This window comes from Vespula vulgaris, chromosome 1 (assembly GCF_905475345.1).
Source record: "Vespula vulgaris chromosome 1, iyVesVulg1.1, whole genome shotgun sequence".
NCBI lineage: Eukaryota > Metazoa > Arthropoda > Insecta > Hymenoptera > Vespidae > Vespula > Vespula vulgaris.
The window spans coordinates 2,526,222-2,547,500 of record NC_066586.1 but is presented as its reverse complement, the minus strand read 5'-3'; the positions used below and the strand labels follow the sequence as shown (position 1 = coordinate 2,547,500).

Here is a 21,279-nt window from a genome sequence, read left to right as displayed (position 1 = left end):
GTTACGAACTAATAAGAGTATTTCCCACATTTAATATATATTCACAGAAAAATTCTCCGAGAGAATCTGAGCGCCGCACTATATTTCTTTCCTATCTTGACGCGATTATACTTCTTGATGCAGTACAATCTTACAAGTTTATAAAATTAAATATAAAAGTGAGGCTAACATTTGAGCACACAGTATGAAAATAAGTTTTCACTTGTAAAATACGATTTCATTGTAAGAATGTCGTTCGATGCTTAGAAGGACCTAAGTTGCTCCTGTTACACAAGCACGATGAATCCTGTTTACCAGTCGAATCAGAATTTTGCCCTGGGCTTTTCAAAACACGGACATGTACACGGTGTACATTATGCGCGTACATATTTATATATACATATATCATACATATACATATGTATATATATATGCATGCTATGGTACACATAATATTCTATCCTATGAAATGTTTTGCGGCTTAGCTGGGCCACGAAATGGAAAGGAGGCGATGATATAACAATGCGTGTCCGTTGTCTGATCTAATCGCAAGGAGTGCTTTCAGCTTTGATCTTGCGACAGGGCACCATATTTATTTCCAAGGGAGAGTTTAGGTGTTTGAGCCTGTGTCTCCTGGATACTGTAAGATCTGCTGCCACCACGATTACGAACCTCCTCGAATGTACCTTCTTCTCGTTTCCTATAGTTACATTCATTATCAGATTATTCGTTATTCGATATAATTGGAATAAGTATTACGTATTAAGAATTATAGCTCATTATGTTAAATTGATTCTTTCCCGTCGTTCTTAAAGTTCTAACGATTGGACATACCGTTACTCGGAATTATTTTCAAGTATAAAAGTATAAAAGATCAAGTATAAAAGATGACGTATTCTTAATAAATTATGACCAGGAGACATTAATCCTATGGATTAAGGGTCTCGTGAAATTTATCAATTATTTATGTTTCATATGTACAGCCTATAAAAATATATATACAATGCAATAAAATAAGCTAGATATAGTAGACTTTTTTTTAATATACGATTATATATTCGAGTATACGACCGTAGTTCCGAATAACGGTAAAAGTATCCTGTTGAGATTTTCATCGAACTTCGATGGGAAAGAATTAAAATAATTGATTTTCGTCAAAAAGGTAGAAAGACAGAAAGTTAACGAATGTGTCTTTACCGTCGACCCCATGGACCGGTAGATTCATTGCTCTGTGGTCTGGAACTCAATGTAGGAAAATACTCTTCGCTATGAATGTCAGGCGCTACGTTTTTAGCTCTTGGTCTTGGAGCAGACATTGCTACAGGATTTCTCAAATGCGGTGCTACATAACTATACGTTGATGTCGTTTGGGCAGCTGGTGCAGCAGCTGCTGTTGCCGTTACCTCTTCTACCACCTCTGGCTGTTGCGGCGCCTCTGGTTTCTTCCACGGCCCAATTTTTGCCGTACCTTCTCCAATTTCTCCATCAGAACTATTGTCGCCTGTTCCTCGTTCATCGTCGGACTCCACGTCGATGGTTTCTTTTACTGAAAGGTTTCCAATTTTCAAACCTCTCAGATCTTTCTTCTCTTCTACTTCGAATTCTTTCCATTCGTCTTCGTCCTAAAATAAAATATTCTCTTATACAGGAATACTATCATCGACGAATATAAAAGTGCTAAAAGAAAATTATACACGCTATATTGTGATGTTAATGTATAATATTATGCAAGAGTTAAAAAAAAAAACACGTGCGTATACAAGCGAATGTATGTAATGCGAGAAATAAAATGTTACAAGAACGATTAGTAAAAAGAGAAGAAAAGGGTGAAGTAAAAAATGAGAGAGAAAAAAAGAACCGGAATAAAATAAATGTACACGAACAAGCGAGAGATATCAATTATCGATCATAAAAAATTATCGGCTTTGCATCGAAAAATCGACGATTTGAAAAGTGTAAATGTTAATCATTGAATTTACTTAGAAATCTATGCTCGACGTTATCGTTCAATGTTATATAATCGTCGACTTGATCTCGCCCCTTCCGTCTAGGATTAGTTACGAATAATATCGTAACGAGAAAGAAAATTTAGAGAAAGCGAATTAATTTTATAGGCAGGTTCGTTAGAAGCCGAAGTGACGTTTGCACGAGCAAACATGGCAGCGACCAGTGTGTCCTCTTAGCCTTGTTCTTCCCATAAAGGGAGTCTAAAGTCTAATAAAACGAGAACACATTTGTTACAATATTATCGATAAATATCATTGAAATATCACCTCTATTTGTTGAGTCTCCTCGCCTTCCGGATTCATTGGTTTTTCTTTTGATTTCATTTTTTCCGAACGTTTACCCGTTTCTTCCAGCTTCTTTGCTACCTCCTCGGTCGTAGTGAACTTTTTACCCTTGGCTTTCTTCCGATCCTTTTTCGCAAAAAAGTCATCTAAATCCGCCATGATATATATCTGAGAGTACTTTCGAGACTTTTACCGTTTAAGTTAAATTTCAAAGACAATAACGAGGGGGAATCAAAGACGAGAGACTACACGAGGCACGGTCGAAACGCGTACTGAACTCAGGGCACCCCTGCTGCCGTCCACATGGGCTTGTCTTAACCGGAAGTCAGTCAACGACTCCGAAGTCAATTACCTTTCTCTAACCTAAACCGACGATCGATATTCATTATTTCTACGAACAAATAATGATCGGGAAAAATAAATGAATGACTTACGTAATATCATTTTACGTTCGAGGTTATCGTTAATACCCTTTAAAAATTTTTCCTACGATATTAAAAATCTTTTCAACGATTCCAAACGCATGTGGCGCCGTCTGTCTAGCAGAAGACCCTTACAAAAAATACAAGGATTACTTAACCTAAAAAATATCGTTACGTACTTCTACTCAATCATCCTCTTAATTTCGCGTAGTTCGTTTTATAACATATTACGAATAATCACGATTCACGTTTTGTTTCCTATATGAAATCTTAAACAACGAATTTCTACTTGTAATACGAGAACGGCTTAGAGGTTAATTATTCCTCTTCCTGGTCGATGGTAGATGGCATTGCTAATTGTATTCGTCACTTCCGCGTTAAGAGTCACTCGCGTACCACTACACGCAATAGGATAGAACATGACAGATAGAATTACATTAAAAGTCGATTTAAATATATCGTTATTCGATCCAAGTCCTGATATTGTGTGAAAGCCATCCTTTCTCTGTCCTCATCTATCCCCGTTTATTATATAAAATTTTCTTCTTTTTTCATATAGGTACATTTATCAATTTTTTGGAATTTCACAATGCTTTAATCTCTCGTTTAATAAAAATCAATAACGCGTCAAAATTATTTCAACGATATTACTTTGATGTTTCGATGACCTATCAATTTTTTCACAATGTAGATTATTTTCTTTGTCCTTTCTTTCTTTTTTCGTCTATAAATAAAGTGGATTCGACACAAAATTGATTAAAATTGGTACGTACGACTTGAATTTCCCGCCGAACTAGTCGTTCCCTAATATCAAAACGCTGATTGGTCGCCGGAGCCGGTCTGACGACATTACGTAGAAAAGAAAGAAAAGGTGGAGCGTGTGTGGGAACTCTTGTTCGTAAGAGAGTAGGAAGCCTCTCTAGAGAGGCAGCCACTGTGACTTCTAGTTTCAGTACGAATAATACGTTGTAGGAGAGACGTTTATTGTTATCAGATGTAATACTATATTATAATAAGACACAAGAATAGAGAGAGAAAAAGAGACGGAGAAGGGAAAAGAGAGAGACATAAAGAAAGAGACAAACAGAATATATACATATATATGTATATACACACATACATATATATAATATAGTATAATAAAAAAAGAAGTGTAGTGCTCTGTTATACGTATATTACAATTTTTTTATTTGCGTATATATTTGCGTGGGAGGAAGAGAGAGAGAGAGAGTAAGAAAGAGAGAGATAGTGAGAGCCAGAGAGAGAGAGAGAGAGAGAGAGAGAGAGAGAGAGAGAGTAAGTGAGTAAGTGAGTAAGTGAGAGTGAGTGGTAAGAGGGGTGGTGGGTGGACGGGTGGTCAGACGGGTGGAGGGAGGTTGTAGGAAGAGAAGAGTAAAGAGGCCGTGTACGCGCGAGACAACGTCCAAACGCGACGCGCGCGTCACGTTACGAACGTTAAATACGACTTATCCTGGTATAAAGTTAATGTGTTACGAAGCGCAACGAAATGAAGCTAACACGAAAGTGTTTCGGGAATATCAGCAAGATGCTAGACTTCTACTCGCAGTTCAACCCTTCGCCTCTTTCGATAAAGCAGTTCATCGATTTCGGTGAGTGTTTGCGTTGCGTTAGACGTTATTACCTTAGGTACATACTATCACGTACGTACGTACATACATACGTACATACATACATACATAAATGCATACCATACATAAATGCATGTATACATACATACTTACTACTACTTTTTGTACATTTCCTCTTTGAAAGAGATATACAGACAGATAGACAGACAGAGACAGACAAAGACACTGAGAAAGATAGATAGATAGAGAGATAGAGAGAGAGAGAGAGAGAGAGAGAGAGAGAGAGAGAGAGAGAGAGAGAGAGAGAGAGAGAGAGACGTCATTTAAAGATTCATCATCGACTATCTCTGAAATGATTCAAATTATTATTCTATCTTTTCTGTATCCAAAAAATGTTATAAAATTTGTCCATCTAGAATAATGCTTGTCTATATGCGTTCGATGACAATTTAACGTTGGAAATTTTTTTAGTAATTTCTTAAAGTTCGTCGACATGAACAACGACCTCAGAAGGCTAACGTTCGACCTTTCTACTATTTTTCTATATTATCCTCCCGTCCTTTCCTTTCTCCTGGTCATTCTATCTCAACCCACCTTACTCCACCCTTTACCCCACCTTTTACCTTCTTACTTCAACCAAACTCCAACCCGACCAAATCCCAAATCCAATGTCGGAATGGTATTATCAGAATATCTACTTTCTCTTCTTTTATACAACTATATATATATATATATATATATATATATATATATATATATATATATATATAAATGGAATAGTTCTAGTCTTTTATATAAGTGTACGAAGTACGTTTGTACGTATCTACGTATAAGCGTTTAAAAGTGTAAAGCGGAAACTCGTTAAATCCTCTTAAAGTTAAACTGCGAAAGACTTGTACGGATGAAACACAATCTATCTATATATCTGTAGCCTTAGATTATTTTTAATCTAAGAATAAATTGGAAGAGTTCGTGCGTGTGAACAGATAATACGGATACGATAATCGAGTAAAATACAAAAACGAAAGGGAAAAAAAAAAGGAACGAATGTGCAGAAACGTGTATGATAAGTAAAAAAAAAAGAAGAAAAATAAAAGATAATATAGAAGGAAAAAATATTCGTTACGTATGGGGTGAAATGGTAGAGAAGGGCCCAGAGTTTCATATAGGAAATTATAACGAATGATATGAATTAATTGTGTTATGTTTATGGTGACACATTTTATAGTTAAAGCTACGATTGCGAATAACTTGGCCAGAGAAACCGAAAGAGTAAGGATAACAGAGAAAGAGAGAGAGAGAGAGAGAGAGAAAGAATGTGTGTGTGCGTGTCAGAAAGAAAGAGAGAGAGAGAGAGACGATAGTCAGATGCAATGACGACAATGATGTTTATTTCTTTTGATGTAAACAATCTTTAAACCGGTTTCTTTTCGAGATAATGCGATAGTAAAACGAGATTTTACTCTTATTCCGTGTAAGGAATTTTATATTAGAAACGTGTTAAACTACAAATTCCGCGAGTGACTGGTCGAGAATTTTATTTTAAGATAAAAAAAGAAGAAAAAGAAAAAACATCATATACATAGTTAATACGCATGTATTAGTCATTCCTCGAAGATGATATTCATATCGATCGTGAACATTGAGAATAATTTATTTTGAGAAGACGATGAACGCCTTTTAGTAATTCTTTTTTTGTTTTTTTTTTTTTTTTCTAAAGTTTCACTTATCATCTTTTTTTATATTTAGTTTTATACGATAATAAGGAATTAACTTAGTCAAATTTTAGATTGCGTTAAATTAACTGGTTAAAAATAAATGAATAAGAATGACTAATGTACATATGTACACGTGTAAATCAGATTAAGTAGGAAGTGTGAACCTAATTATCTTCTATAATAGACGAGATAAATTAGGTAAGTCGACTACATTCGACGAATAATTAACGATAAATAGAATTTTATTTGTCCGCATCGAGAATTCGAATAAAGAAAATATTTTCTATGTGAGTACTTTGTAAATTGGTTGGATTTCTTTTTAACGTTACGTTATAAACAACATTTTATCTTTCTGAAAAACATCGTTAATACGATGCTACCTATTTCTCTCTTTTTGTGTGTGTGTGTATATGTGTATACATATGTAAACTCAAAGACGATTAATAAAATAAAAAAAGTATTTTAATAATACCTAATTTTGTATGATCTAATTTGCAGAGGAAGGTTAAGAAGAAAAAAGAATTCTTATCACGCTATAAATTTCCTTATCTCTGCGGTACTTTGTATCATCGAACGTTCTTTTAGTTGTTCGTTGAAAAACTTTTATAAATATTTAATACGGCCTGTAGTGTTCTAAATAATAAATAAAAAAAATTAATGAAATCGATTAAAAAAAGGAAAAGAAAAATAGAAAGACATATTAAAATTAGACAGCGTTATATTTATCATAGTTGAAAATTATCATAAAATTTCATTCAAAACTATATTCGAATCTTTTAATTCATCAAATCTTTGTCACTGACCTATCTCATTTTAAAATATTACTTCTCATTTGGAAGATATTCGCCTTGAGGCAAGAATCAACGAACCGTGATATTGATTTGTCATTTTTACGGCTTTTAATATTTATTGTTTTTCTTTTTTTGTTCTTTTTTTTTCCTATTCTTTCTGATAAGCACTGGAAGATGAACGACGACATACAATTCTGGTTTCCATTACGAAGCTCGCGTCGTGTGAGAGATGATACACACACGGTATGACCGATATCATATTTCTCTGAAGTTTGTGATCGCGTTTCTTATTTTTCATCTAAAAGAACAATATTTTATAATAACTCGTGCTTAGATCTTGTTCTTACGAATTCTAAGCAAAGTATCAAAAACATCGTTATTTGTAACACAATTGATAAAAATTCAACACACAACGATACAAATTTTACTTTTTTTGATATTTCATTATTATTGTTATTATTATTTATTATTACTATCATCAATTGATCTTAAATATTTCTTTATTCTATGAGAGATCTTAAAAAGTATCTCGTTCTTAACGCAGCTGATATATGAAAAAAAGAAAAAAGAAAAGAAAAAGAAGTTTTAATGATAATAAAAACACACTTAGACATTATTACGATCGTTATCATTTAATTGATCTTAACTATCTTTCTTTTCCACGTAATAATTGATTAATAATTTAACTAGCCACTTTCTTGCTTCTTACGTGACGTTTGGAAATAGTTAATATCGATATTTTCGCGATTATATCGAATAACAGGAGAGATTCGTGATTACGTGACTAGCACTGGCGACGTTAATATTTAATGATTTTAACATTCGATTGACTTAAATGATGAAAACCTCGACCCATTTTTATTAATGATTACACGGACACTTTGTGACTCATCAAGTAATTTCATTTAAATATCTATAACTTACAGTTTTTATTTCTTTTTTATATATTCTTTTCTTTCTTTCTTTCTTTCTTTTTTTTTGTTTTTTCAATTTTTATTGGGATTCAATATCGATCGATTGCGTATTCTTTCTCAAAGAGTAAACGCGAATCTCATCGTGACATTGCGGTTTTAAAATAAAGTTGAGAAACGTTACCTTTGCTGTTCGTACTAAAGAGAAATCTATTTGTCGTACAAACATTTTACCGTTTACGCAAAGCTCGACCGACCGCGACCGACCGACTAACCGAACACAAACGCATGAATCGTCATCGTCAATGCACGTTGGTGAGACATCCTGTTTCACCTTCGACCTTGTCGCGTTCACCGCATGATCAACATTTTACTTTGTCGATCGTTTGATAAATGCGAAGGCTGACAACAGTTCCGTATAAAAGATTATTACTTTAGAAAGTAAACAAAAAAGGCAAAGAAAAGCTAATTCAAATGAATTAAAAAAATTACTTCTCACAAATTCATCATGTTCTCAGTTAAATATTACGTAACGTTAAGTTTTCGATTATGTCATCGAAGATCGAATTATATATAATATATACGTATATTTAAAACATACATATAATCTAGAACACCTTGTTCTATATTTATCGAGGAGTGATATTTCATTTTGTTTAGATTTACAATAAAATCAATAAAAAGAAAACAATTTTTGAAATATTGATGAAGTGTACATTTAAATCTCAGGATTGAAAGCTTAGTGTTACTTTGAAAATTTGAAAATATATATATATATATATATAATTGCTTCTTTAAATCTGATAGAAAATTTCACGTTTTAAGATACGATGAAGGGAATTCAATCGTGAAAAGAAGAGAAACCTTGAAATAGGTTTCAGGTTTAAGGACAGGAATATGTTTGCTGTTCATTTTGTAGTAGGTCAGGGTCAACCAATCAGTGTTACTGTGTTCAAGTACCATCCCCCTATTTTCTAACGTTTTCATTGGCATTACGTCGACGTCTCTTGCAAATATAGAAGCGAAAGATCGCGCGTAATCATCGCTCGTCTTTACGTTCTGGATGTTTGCCATGATATTAACGCTCTCTACGAATACTTTGAAATTCGTACGTAATTTATTCGTTCGATTAAAAAAAACTTTTTTCAAATTATTTATCATACATTGATAATTCCAGAGCCACGCTAATATTTTTGATGTACGTTCATATAATTACAGTTAATAAGCATTTGCATATTCATTTATGTACGCATATCTATATTCTTATAAGCCAGAACTTTGTCTCTATTTTCTTTTTCTTTCTGTTTTTTTTTTCTTTTCACTCGTATTCTCTTTTTCTCTCTCCCAGTCTCTCTCTCTCTCTCTCTCTCTCTCTCTTTCTTTCCTTCTCTCTCTTAGCCTCTCTCTGTCTTTTATGGAAAGTTACTTCGGAGTTGCAAAATGTTTTCTTTTGTGACCTTACTCTTTTCGAGGAAAAAAAAAAGGGACAAGAAGAAGATAATAAAAATGAACGGCATATTTGCGCCAAAAATCATAAATGTTAAATTATGTATTTTTGTATTTAATATTTTCTTGTATTATTACTCCTTGTATATATAAAATAATGAATAAAACAATATTTATACAAGGTGTTTATCTATGTCGGCATATTAACAAAATTAATATAATTAATATAGAATTATGACTAATATTTGATTAATATAACAATCATATTAACACACAATTGTAACGGTCACGATGGATAATCGATCATTTCTACCTATATTATTGATCCAGTTGATCGTTTCTATCGTCCAAAATACATTTTGAAATACATACGTATATATATATATATATATATATATATATATATATATATATATACACACACATCTATTTACAGAAGAAAATTAACTGGTTATTCTCTCGATCATCCTGTGTTTTAATAAACCTCTACGAAAATAATTCGAGTTCTTTTCAACGCAAGTGACTTTACTTTACCATGAAGCGACCTAGCGAAAGGACGTAGCTATTCCTGGTCACCCTCCTAGAGCGGATGTACCTACCTATGTACATATACATACGTACATACATACATACGTACATATATATGTATACACGTACGTATATATGTACGTCCACTTTTCGCTTTAATTAAAGTGAAAATGAAATCGTCCTGGGATTTAATTTCTTTTGTTGTCCTAACTAATTGCACGGAAAATATTCTTTTGTATTTTTAACTACTATATTCGAATTCAATCTCTCGAACGTTAAAAATAATAAAATAAACTTTAATTCTCTCGGTTTATTTCATTTTCTTATTCAGTGTACACGTGTACGTCGAAACGTGCATACATGATTTCACGCACGTCGCGCGCGTCACGTCGTGCAAAAGATATTACTATTTCGTAAAAGCTTTCAATAAACAGTCACCTCTAACCGATTTATTTCGATCTAAAAAAAAAAAAAAAAAAAAAAAAACGTTTGAAAAACAAGAAAATCATCGTGATAGACCAGTCCCCACGTTCTTTTACCATGTTCTTCCTCTATTCTATTTGAACGCAGCTGCCATTACGTTTTTGTGCTAATTTTCTACCTGTTAACGTCTACCTACCGATCCGGTTTACGAACTCGACAAAGATTCTCATCTCGCTTCGAACTTATCTACCTTATTTCAACGACTTCTCTTACTGAATGTAATGTCTTTATCATCGATTATGTTCGTTCTGACGAGCGTATAAATTATTACGAGTTATTTCGTAGATTCAATTCGAATTGATTTCGTTTATTTATTTCTTTCTACTGTTTTTTTTTTATTATATCGAAACAGTATTTTTAATATATAATTTAATATATTATTTTGTAATATAAATAATTTTTCTTTTTTTTATATAAATAATCTATCTTTCTCTCTCTCTCTCTCTATCTTTCTCGAAACATTTAACGTGACTCTGTTTGACATGTTTCATAAAAAAAAAAAAATCCAATCAATAAAGAAAGTAGTTCAACTTCTGACTTTTCGATCTTTTGTATTTTAATAAAAATGTTAGAGATAATTTTGCACTTATCGACTCTTCGAGAAGTTTGAACGTTCGAAGACGTTCGGATTTCTCGTGATTCTAGTGATAAAAGCTTGAAATCATTGCGAAGTCGGCAAGGTCGGTAGACTTGCGCAACATGAAAAGAGAAATTAAATAGTATTCAATAGTACTAAGATGATATTTAGACGATTATAAATAATAATTGTTATCAACTGATAATATAATTTATTAAAATGATTAAAAAAAAAAAGAAACGTGATGTCGTACAGGATGAATCAAAAGTAGTTTAGTCTTGTAGTTTTACGGTCTGGAAAAAAAAAGACAAAAATAAAAGTTGGTCTATAGATTCGCGGAAAAGATTAATTGATTCTTTAAAATCATCTAAGAACTTTATACCCTCTCCCTGTATAAAAGAGATATTATATAAAAGAGTATGATTAATTTTAAAAGTAAGAAAGAAAATGTTTATTTAACAAAATAGAAATTTATTAATGCATATTAATCCAAGCATGTATTAAATTTGTTTATGTCTCTTTTAAATTACTACATTAATCTTCTTTTATTTTTTCCATGTTACGAAAGTTAATAAGAAAAGTCATTGCATTAAATTTACGATCCTTTTAAACACCATTATACGGTTCGGTGCGTCTTATTTATATAACTGCATTAGATCGTTCACGTTTTGAAAGAAGCTATTTCTCTTTATTTCCGTTTTTTTATTTTTTTAATTTTTTTTTTATATCTTTTTCTAGAATTTTAAATAAGGGAATGGAAAAGATATAATTCTATTTTTATCACACTTAAAAGCTTCTTCATGTTTCTTCATATTTTCATTTAAAGCGTTTCATAAAGGAGAAAACATTCGATGTTATCGATATTTTCTAATAAACTGTTCGTCATCACTCACATTGATCTAACCGTACACTCTGTTTATTTTCATTATCGTCATTTTGTCGACGTTTTTTTTATATTTTAATTATTAAACATTTCGTTTTCTTTTTTTCTTCACTTTTTCTTTTTCTTTGCGTTTTCTTTTCTTCTCTTTTCTTTCCCATTTAACATCGAAAAATTCATTTTATCAGCTTCATCGAATTCCTTTCGATATTAGATATCATTCAATTTTTAAATAGATATACTAAAGATATCTCTTCGTTAATTATTCAATGAAACAATTTTCGCAGATAACATTTCAACCGAGATTTCTCTAGACTGAGAGTTAACTTACACGTTCAAAATCGATATCCTTTATAATTCATCTATTCGAACCAAGTTCCAATCGATATATTGCATTTGGCACATTAATTATCCTCGTACATACTTATTCGATAAACGATTTCGAAATCATCGATCAGTTTCGATAGGTTCTTTTAATACTACTAATTCATTTTCTGATCGAACGATAAATTTAAAATTAAACGCTCGATTGTATCAATTTTCCATTCTTTCTTTTTATTTTTTTTATTGATTATAAAAATAATAAATTATTCGTTAATTTAAAATAATTATTGTTTCTACGTATCGAATGAAATGATAAAAATCGCAATTATTTTTGCATCGACCTAATATTTACGATATATCATTCTGTCTTTGTTTCTTTCAAAAGACTGAAGCACCTCTCTGAATGAAGAGACTTTAACGAGCTAGTTACTTCAGACACCGAGTGTTTTCGTATCTCGATGAAAAAAGAGTAAATTAATACTAATCATTTGTAATTTCTTTTTTCGTTTTTCTTTCTTTCTTTTTTTGCACAATAAATCAATATATATAGCGAATATGTATATTTCCATTGAATCATTAATAGATTGAGTTCTTCCGACAATTTTAATAGATATTTGATGGTCATATATACGAGATCGTAGTGTTCTAATTTATTCTCGAATAAAATGCTATTGGTTTAATTACTTTATTCATATGTTTATGGATCTAGTGTATTTTTATGAGGCGTATAAACGCATGTAAAATAATTTGTAATAATTTTTATAATAATAATATTTTATAATAATTAACTATTTTTATAATAGTTTATCGCTATTTATAATATAATTATTTCATTAATTTATTCAATTTTATTATTTTATTATGATCGATCAAATTTAATAAGCAAATTTATAATTGAAATTTTGTATTTCGCCGAAACAGATCGAAAAATGACGAGTATTAATTATTTCCGACGATTATTGTAACCGAATATGCAGTATCGAACATTCATATCATATTTTGGCTGGTTCGAAGTATAATTGGCAACGTACGAACGGACGTTTGGTATAAAAGTGACTACTCTTGGTTTGGCGAGATAAATTTGGACGTGTGCGAAAAGGCACGAGCAAAGTCCGAAAGATTGGAAGGCTCGTCGACTATAATTTTCTTGTTTACAAAGTAAACGTGTCGCGTCACGCGATGCCTTTGGAACTTATAATTATTAACCCGTAAACGTATGATATGAATAAAAAAAAACACATTTTTTTTAGTCTAATTATTTACATTCATTAGTTGTATAATCGAATCTGATTCATTGAAATAAAAAGAGAGAGACAGAGAAAGAGAGAGAGAGAGAGAGAGAGAGAGAGAGAGAGAGAGAGAGAGAGATTCGAAATTTAAAACAAAATAATTTTTAATAATGATAAATATGTATAAGATAATCACATATGAAATTTTAACATTCTAATAAATTTTAATTCGTGTTATATTTATCAATTTAAAAACACATTTCTAAATTCCAATTTACGTCAATATGATCATTTACATTCATAAGATGCCTTATGGAATCCGATTCATTGAGAGATAGAGAAATATATATATATATATATATATATATATATATTTACATATATGTATGTATGTATATATATTTGACGAGGAGTATGTATTAATCAGATATAAACCGAATATAAAATTGTGTTCAAATCATATATATTTCAATCATATTATATAGATCAATATCAATACGTAATCACTAAATATGATTACATAAATGTGTATTTGATGAATGAATTTCGAATGAACTAGAAAATACGCGTAGAATTTGAAAGCAATGAGAACGGAAGAAAACTAGTTTTAGTTCAACGAAATTGTCGTCAAAGTGAATGCGAAATTGAAACGTCCCACTCTATGTCTTTCATGTCATCATACAACTTTGTAATCGGGTATAATCCTCCTATCGTCTATCATATATATGTGTGTGTGTATGTAAATTGTGTGTGTATATATATATATAAAGAATTGTCATTGTGCGTACAAGTTCTCTTTGCAATGATAATCTACAATATAATTCAAAAATTATTCTACACAAATGAAAATTACAGGAAGTCTCAATACCGTTTTAGTTAATGAAGTTTTTTTACAATAGAATAAATTAACAACTTGTAAATATATATTATCATCAATTACAATATATTCTTTGTGTTATACATACACACACACACACACACACATATATATACATAAATATATCTATATATAGAATGTTTTGATGATATCATTGAGATACTTAAAAAAATTTTCATTTCATTGCGGACGTGACGAATGTCTCGCATTCGTTTTCTATACGTCTATTGAAACTATATTTTATATTGAATTTAATTCTCTCACTCTTTCTCTCTATCACGTGCATGTACACCTACACACACATACACACGCGCGCGCGTGTATATATGCTTATCCTTAAAGTTCAAAGCTGTGAACGAGTAGATAAGGTCAGATTGTAATTTCACGCCAATTTCCCATTGACTCATTCGATTACATTTGACAATGAATAAGGCTCAGCTTGATATTTTTTCGAAGATACTTCTCGAACTTTTTGATATATACGACGGATATTTTTTTATAGAATATTCCATAGAATATTTTATAGAATATTTTATATTCTCTATAGAACGACGAATTGTTCGTAAATAATTAATAAGATTCGTTGGGAAAAATAGAAAAATTTTTTTCTTTTTTGTTTTTTTTTTGTTAAAAAAAAATTAAAAAAATAATAATAAAACGAGAAAGAAAGAAGGAAAGAAAGAAAAACACACGATTTAGACGTCACGAGAGTTGAAAATATTTTATACGTGAAATTGCAATTTCCATGATAAAGTAATCGTGTTATACGAATTACTACAGCATCATCACCGATGTATGAACGTAACACGTGGATAATTTAATCCAATTAAACGGTGATGGCTAGCAGAGTATTGTTGGACGTACATAAGTGCGCCACCACATTGTATGATGTACATAATAGAGGTGTATGTGGTTTGATATAGTTCTTGGTTAGAATAGTTTAGGTTGGGATAGCGAATAACATGAATTTCATAGAAATGTTATTAATGTTCTATTAACAAAAATATTCTATATACCATTCATACGTTTTGTAAAAGATACATTCGTTTTCTTTTTCTGTTTTTTTTTCTTTTTTTTTTTTTTTAATTTACAACAAAAAACGAGCTCCATCAAAACGTTCCAAGAATTATTTTCCTCTTTGTTATTTTTAAACGTTCTAAACGAAGCTAACTATTCGTTTCTCACGCTTCAAATCGCAAATACGCTTCCTACGACGCGATGCGATATACAAATGTTTGTTGAATGAGCTATTGCAACGAGACGTCATCAACTAGGTCAGAGCAAGTAGCTACCAAAGAAGCTTCCTTACTGTATATAACTATGTAATACTTGTATATATGTACGTACCGTTCGTACAATAAATCGATCCTTCTCAATGTGATTTTCTCTATCACTAAAGGACTTTTACTAACCTTCAACAAGTGAGACTCGTACGAATCAAGTAAATATTATATATGTTTTCTAATAAATATATATATATATATACGTTAATACATGTGAAATATCTGTGTACGATACGTAAATTGAAATAAATTATTAAATATATATATATATATATATATATATATATATATATATATGTCAGATATAAATACGTAGTTAGACGTAATATTTGATAAATCCAATGCAATATTTTTGATATTGATTAATAATAAAAAAATATATTACGAAATCTTTCGATGAAAAGTAGTCACAAACTGATAAATCTAACAGCTGTCTCGTGATACGTGTCTTATTTTGTACGATATCGAAATGTATTGACGTTTTCGATCGACCCAAAATCCCAGTGTAAGTGTGTGTACGTCCATGTTATAATTGCTATAGATAACGATGCCTGGTATTCATGATACAGTTCTTATCTATTGTATATAGAATCCAGTCAAGATATACATATACTAATTGAAGCTCATAATATCGTTGCGCATTATATATTATTTATTATGAACTTAAAGTAAAGGATCGGATTAAAAATTTTGTTTAATTGTTTCAACGTTTCAACAAATTTATTTATGATTCATGATATGAATTATAGTATATTTTTTTAAGAGATTACGTAAGTTCTCCTTGCAGAAAAATTGTATATTGAAAATTTTTTTTTCGAGGATAGAAATAAGATAAATCGAAAAATTAATAATTTTACGTTGTTACTTGATGTTCTATTTGTATAAAAAAATTTTTTTCTCTTCAACTTGTTTATATATAGGCTCTGTAATTTACAATCTGCTTCTGTACCGGTTTGAGAATTCGGTCTTCATGGGAAGCGTCCTAATTTCCTATAGCAATAGCAGATTATTATAACTCCAATACTGTATCGTAAAATAAATGTTCGTATTTGTGAGAACGAAGAAAATCTGATCAATTTGGAGAAGAATATCTATACCAAAATTTAGATTTTTAAAAATATTGACAAAAAAATAGAAATATTATAAATTCCATTATTAATTAAAAAGAAAAAAAAAATGAATCGATACAACATTATTTTATGGAATTTTAATGGAATTTTAATAATTTTATACTTCCATTCGGAAAAATAGGATACTGCTTAAATTTTCGTGCAGAGGTTGAAAACATGTTTTGTAAGTTATCATCGAGTAAAATTTGGTGGTATTATTAGTTTCTCAATTTATTTTTACTCTCTCCTGAAAGAAATTTCCAAAACAAATAAATTTCTCGGCGCCGAGAATTTTTGTAACTTTAATGTTTAACTTTTGTAAGCTTAATACTAATGTTATTTTTACGATCTAATCGTTTACGTTAATTATCGTCTTTTCTCTTTCAGAGAAAATATAAAGTAGCAATCGTTGTAAGATGCGATAACATCAAAAGCATATTTGTTTTTATTCTCTTGCGAAATTGCATTTTGCTGTTAACAAAAGATCTATGTTTACGTGTTTACCACGTGAACAAATAAAAGATAAATATTGAAATTTATTATTGTTTTCGCATGTAACTTTGATACCTAATTTGATAGTCCAATTGAAACGAAGAATAAAAATAATTGCAACCGAAAGATTTTCAGAATGTGAATGAATCGAAGGAAAGATTTAATCAATTTTGTTTATTCACGTTTCTTTCTTTTTTCAGGACTAAGCGCATGCGAAAGGAAGTCTTTTATATTCTTAAGGAAGGAGCTACCAGTACGACTCGCCAATATCATGAAAGAAATCCATTTATTACCCGATAATTTATTGAAAACGCCTAGTGTCGTCATAGTCAATAATTTATATGCCACTTCCTTTGAGGAAATTATACACTTTGAGAAGTCTGAAGTTAACGACAGTACTTTGGATAAGTGAGTAGATTCTTGTCGATTTCATTAAAAAATATCAATCTTCATTTATCATTTCGATTCTCAATTCATTGTTTGTTCCTTTGTTTTTACTTGTTTATAGATTTTGTCAAGCTTTGATCAAAATCCGAAACAGGCACAGCGACGTTGTTCAAACGATGTCCCAGGGTGTTCTTGAGTTGAAGGATTCTTACGAAGTCGATGTTCAAACAGAGAACAGTATCCAGTATTTCCTCGACAGATTTTTCATGTCACGAATTTCTATTCGTATGCTCATCAATCAACACAGTATGCTTATTGAACATTTCTATTTGATGTTGTTTCGTTATCACGGAAATGAAATATCAATGTAACTTACTCTTTCATTTCAGCGCTCCTTTTTGGTGGATTGTTGAACGGTCACAGCAGACACATAGGATGCATAGACCCTTCGTGTGATGTTATCAGTGTTATCAAAGACGCCTACGAGAATGCCCAGTTTCTATGCGATCAATATTATCTGGCTAGTCCGGCAATAAACGTGAAACAACATAATGGCAAGTTTGAAAAATGTTGATTGTTCTAGAATAACATTAGCGAGTGAATCGGAATAATTTAATTACTTTTTGAAATAGGTATAATAAAGTTTTCTCGAGATAATGATAACAGAAACAGATACGATGATTACGAAATAGAACTTTCTAACATATAAAAGTAAACAGATAAGAATTATTCCGATCGTTAACGTTACGCGCTACATCATTTTTTCTTTTTCTTTTTTCAGAACTCGAACGAGGTAACGAAATACGAATCGTTTATGTACCAAGTCATTTGTATCACATGCTCTTCGAACTATTCAAGAATAGTATGAGAGCAATTATGGAATATCACGGATCGGAATCAGACAATTATCCGCCGATCGATGTGACGGTTGTACGTGGAAAAGAGGATATATGCGTGAAGGTGATTAGTGTTAGGAGAGATAGTTGATAACTATGAAAAAGAATGGAGATTCGGAAAAATCGGTTAGTTCACTGTCGAATTTTATTAGATATCTGACCGTGGCGGTGGCATACCTCGTTCGCATATGGATCATCTTTTTAAGTACATGTATAGTACCGCGCCTCAGCCAAGCAAGTCGGATGCACATACTGTCCCTCTCGCTGGTTATGGTTATGGTCTTCCGCTATCTCGTTTATACGCTAGGTATTTTCATGGTGACATCGTTTTGCTCAGCTGCGAAGGTTACGGGACTGATGCGATCATTTATCTGAAGGTAAGTATTTTTCTAGACGAGAAGAATGAAAAGAATGTCTATGTATGCGAACGAACGAGCTTATTGATTTTGTATTCTCTCTATTTCACAGGCTCTTTCAAATGAGGCAAACGAGTTGTTACCTATATTCAATAAGACTTCCTCGAAGTTTTATCGTACGCCAGTTCCTACGGCTGATTGGAGCAGCCAATGTGGTGGTGGTATGGCCACTAGACAACTCAGAATGAGTTACACTCAAGGACATAGATTACCTCACGGTATGGAGGTCGGTCATTGCTAACGAAATTTTATCTCACTTTAAAAAGAGAAAAAAAAACAACAAACAAACAAGTTGATAAAAAGTTTAACGATTTATTCGAATTAATTTTCGTACTATGGATGCGTAGAGTCCCCGTTTATATTTTCATTCAGTTAGATACCTCGAAATGAGCTTCGACAAGAAAAATGTCAATAGTTGCGGTATAAATATTAGCGATCTGATATCAAAATCTTTGATACTAGTTCTGCATTTGACGTTATCGCGATAGTTTATCTTAGTCCCTGTGAGAAATGAAGTCACGGTATAAATTAAAAACAAAGTTTTTCGATTTTTACGTCTCACATTACGTATCGCAATCACGAGATGTTACATATCAAATCAAAGTGACAGATCTGCCAATTGATTCTTGTTATTCGACCTGCACATTCTTATTTCGGAGAGTATCCAACTGACTTTTATTTATTTTTTTAACAATTTTGAATAATCATTGTCATCGATGGATCGCATAGTGAGCAAAAAAATAAGAGCGACTGGTATACTTAGTTAAATATAATTTTTGCTTACTCGATCATTTTTGTCCTCTTACTTTAATAACAATGACGTATTAAGCATTTTTATGATTTAGAATGCATTTTTTTTTCTTTTTTATTGCAAAAAGATTAATTTTTGAACGGCATTGATGAATATTAGGACCCATTACTTTTGTGGATTCTATAAGAATAACCACAAAATGCAGACTGTGATGTAGTAGGCAATTTTAATTTTTAACTGTTAGACGGCTAAAACTTGTTAATTGTTGATACTGTATTAGTACTATGATACTAATATCGTATGTAATAATATTAAAATTATAATTTTACGTGTATGCGAGTATATACTTCGAAAGAAGTCGAAGAGAGTCGCTTTAAGTCTCCCACACAGAAAGTATTTTCTATAGTAGAATAATTCATCTGATAATAAAAGATGAAACATTGAATCTTCTCAATGATACCTCAATTTTTAATAATGACATTTTATAAGAAGGAAGCTCTTCAAGAAATTGCAGAAACTATCGTTTTTCTAATGCGATAAACTTCGTTCTTGTAAGATTCCGAAAGTAAATACAGGACTGTAGTTTTTTTAACTATTACTTGGCATAAAAAATACAAGCATAATATTCCAGAGAGATCCATCATTTCTTTGTTAAATATCATATCATATCGATCTTTCTTTTTTTTTTTTTGTTTCTTTCGGAAGTGGAGTAACGTGCGTGGTAATACCAAAAGAATTTACTAGTAAATTTTTACGTTATTCTATTTCTTTGTCCTTTTTTTTTTTAAATCGTAATTTTTATTTTTATTTTTATTTTCGTTTTAAAGTTTATTATTACAGCGTACTCATGGGAAGAGAAAAAAATGTCTATTTAATTTATATAGTGCGAAATTAAGCGAGAATGTGTACGTTTGTAATTTTCAAATTGGTTTCTTATTTTTATTTTCCTTTATCTTTTCTTTTCTTTTTTTTTTAATATATAATTTGGGAGATAACCTCACAAAAATACCGTGTTTTGTATATGTATATATATATAATAGATTATAATTATTGTAATAATGAATTATAAAATTGTCATAGATTATAGTACTTATTACGACAAACCATATAGAGATCTTCATGCGTGTAGCATGATATTGTAAAACATTGTTAATAAAGAAATTATAATAGATCCTTTTTTTTGGTTTTATAATTTTTACGGGATACTATAGACTTTGACGTGGATTGGCTTCTGATCATTGGTAAGTAATTAAACGAATGAATTATACGTCGCTGTATTTTTATTACGTGTTCTTGGCCATGCATAACAAGATTGAAAATAATAAATTTCCTCTATATATATATACTCGTACATCTTTTTCTCATTTTGAATAATAAAAAGTACATTTTAGTGATATAACAATATTTGATTTTATAAAATAATTATGTTTCCTATATACATACCTGTCTTGATTTATGCGTACAGGTGTTTCGGCATTGTTTTGTTCTTTCTTTCTTTCTTTTTTTTTTACATAAACAATACGACTTAATTATCGTTTGCTTTCTATTTGCAATTATATATATATATATATATATATATATATATATATATATATATATATATATACATACAAGTGCCACTGCACACATCAAGATTTCTTTAAAAAAATTGTTTGCCTTATCTTTCGATATATTGTTATTATAATGATTTAATAAAAATAATAAAAAAAGAAAAACAAAAAAAGAACAAATTATTCCAACAGCAAAAAATTTTAGTTAATAAATTAAAAGAAAAAGTCAAGTATGGACCAAAAAAAAAAAAAAGAAAAGAAAAAAAAATATAGAAATTTAGAAAAATATAGAAAAGAAATTAAAGATGTTTCGTAGATGCAATTAACAAAATCTTTAATGTTTCGAATAT

The 21,279-nt window shown here is 30.7% G+C and overlaps 2 protein-coding genes across 2 annotated transcripts in view; one reads left to right on the top strand and one right to left on the bottom strand.

The window, feature by feature from the left end:
• The window catches only part of LOC127069733 (protein CDV3 homolog), a 3,961-nt gene extending 953 nt beyond the window's left edge, over positions 1 to 3,008 (bottom strand). The window contains exons 1-4 of the mRNA XM_051007135.1: positions 2,705 to 3,008; positions 2,253 to 2,633; positions 1,177 to 1,601; positions 1 to 679 (exon numbers count right to left, since the gene is read on the bottom strand). The exon at positions 1 to 679 is cut by the window's left edge and continues 953 nt beyond it. Of these exons, the coding sequence (XP_050863092.1) occupies positions 541 to 679; positions 1,177 to 1,601; positions 2,253 to 2,429 (741 nt within the window). The 5' untranslated portion in view covers positions 2,430 to 2,633; positions 2,705 to 3,008 and the 3' untranslated portion in view covers positions 1 to 540. The remainder of the gene's footprint in view (positions 680 to 1,176; positions 1,602 to 2,252; positions 2,634 to 2,704) is intronic.
• A 617-nt stretch (positions 3,009 to 3,625) lies between these two features.
• Positions 3,626 to 20,550, top strand: LOC127069715 (pyruvate dehydrogenase (acetyl-transferring) kinase, mitochondrial). The gene is made up of 7 exons (XM_051007088.1): positions 3,626 to 4,302; positions 17,130 to 17,337; positions 17,438 to 17,622; positions 17,706 to 17,870; positions 18,098 to 18,276; positions 18,365 to 18,589; positions 18,681 to 20,550. The coding sequence occupies exons 1-7, from the start codon at positions 4,200 to 4,202 to the stop codon at positions 18,867 to 18,869; spliced, it is 1,254 nt and encodes a 417-aa protein (XP_050863045.1). The 5' UTR covers positions 3,626 to 4,199; the 3' UTR covers positions 18,870 to 20,550.
• Positions 20,551 to 21,279: the final 729 nt, after the last annotated feature.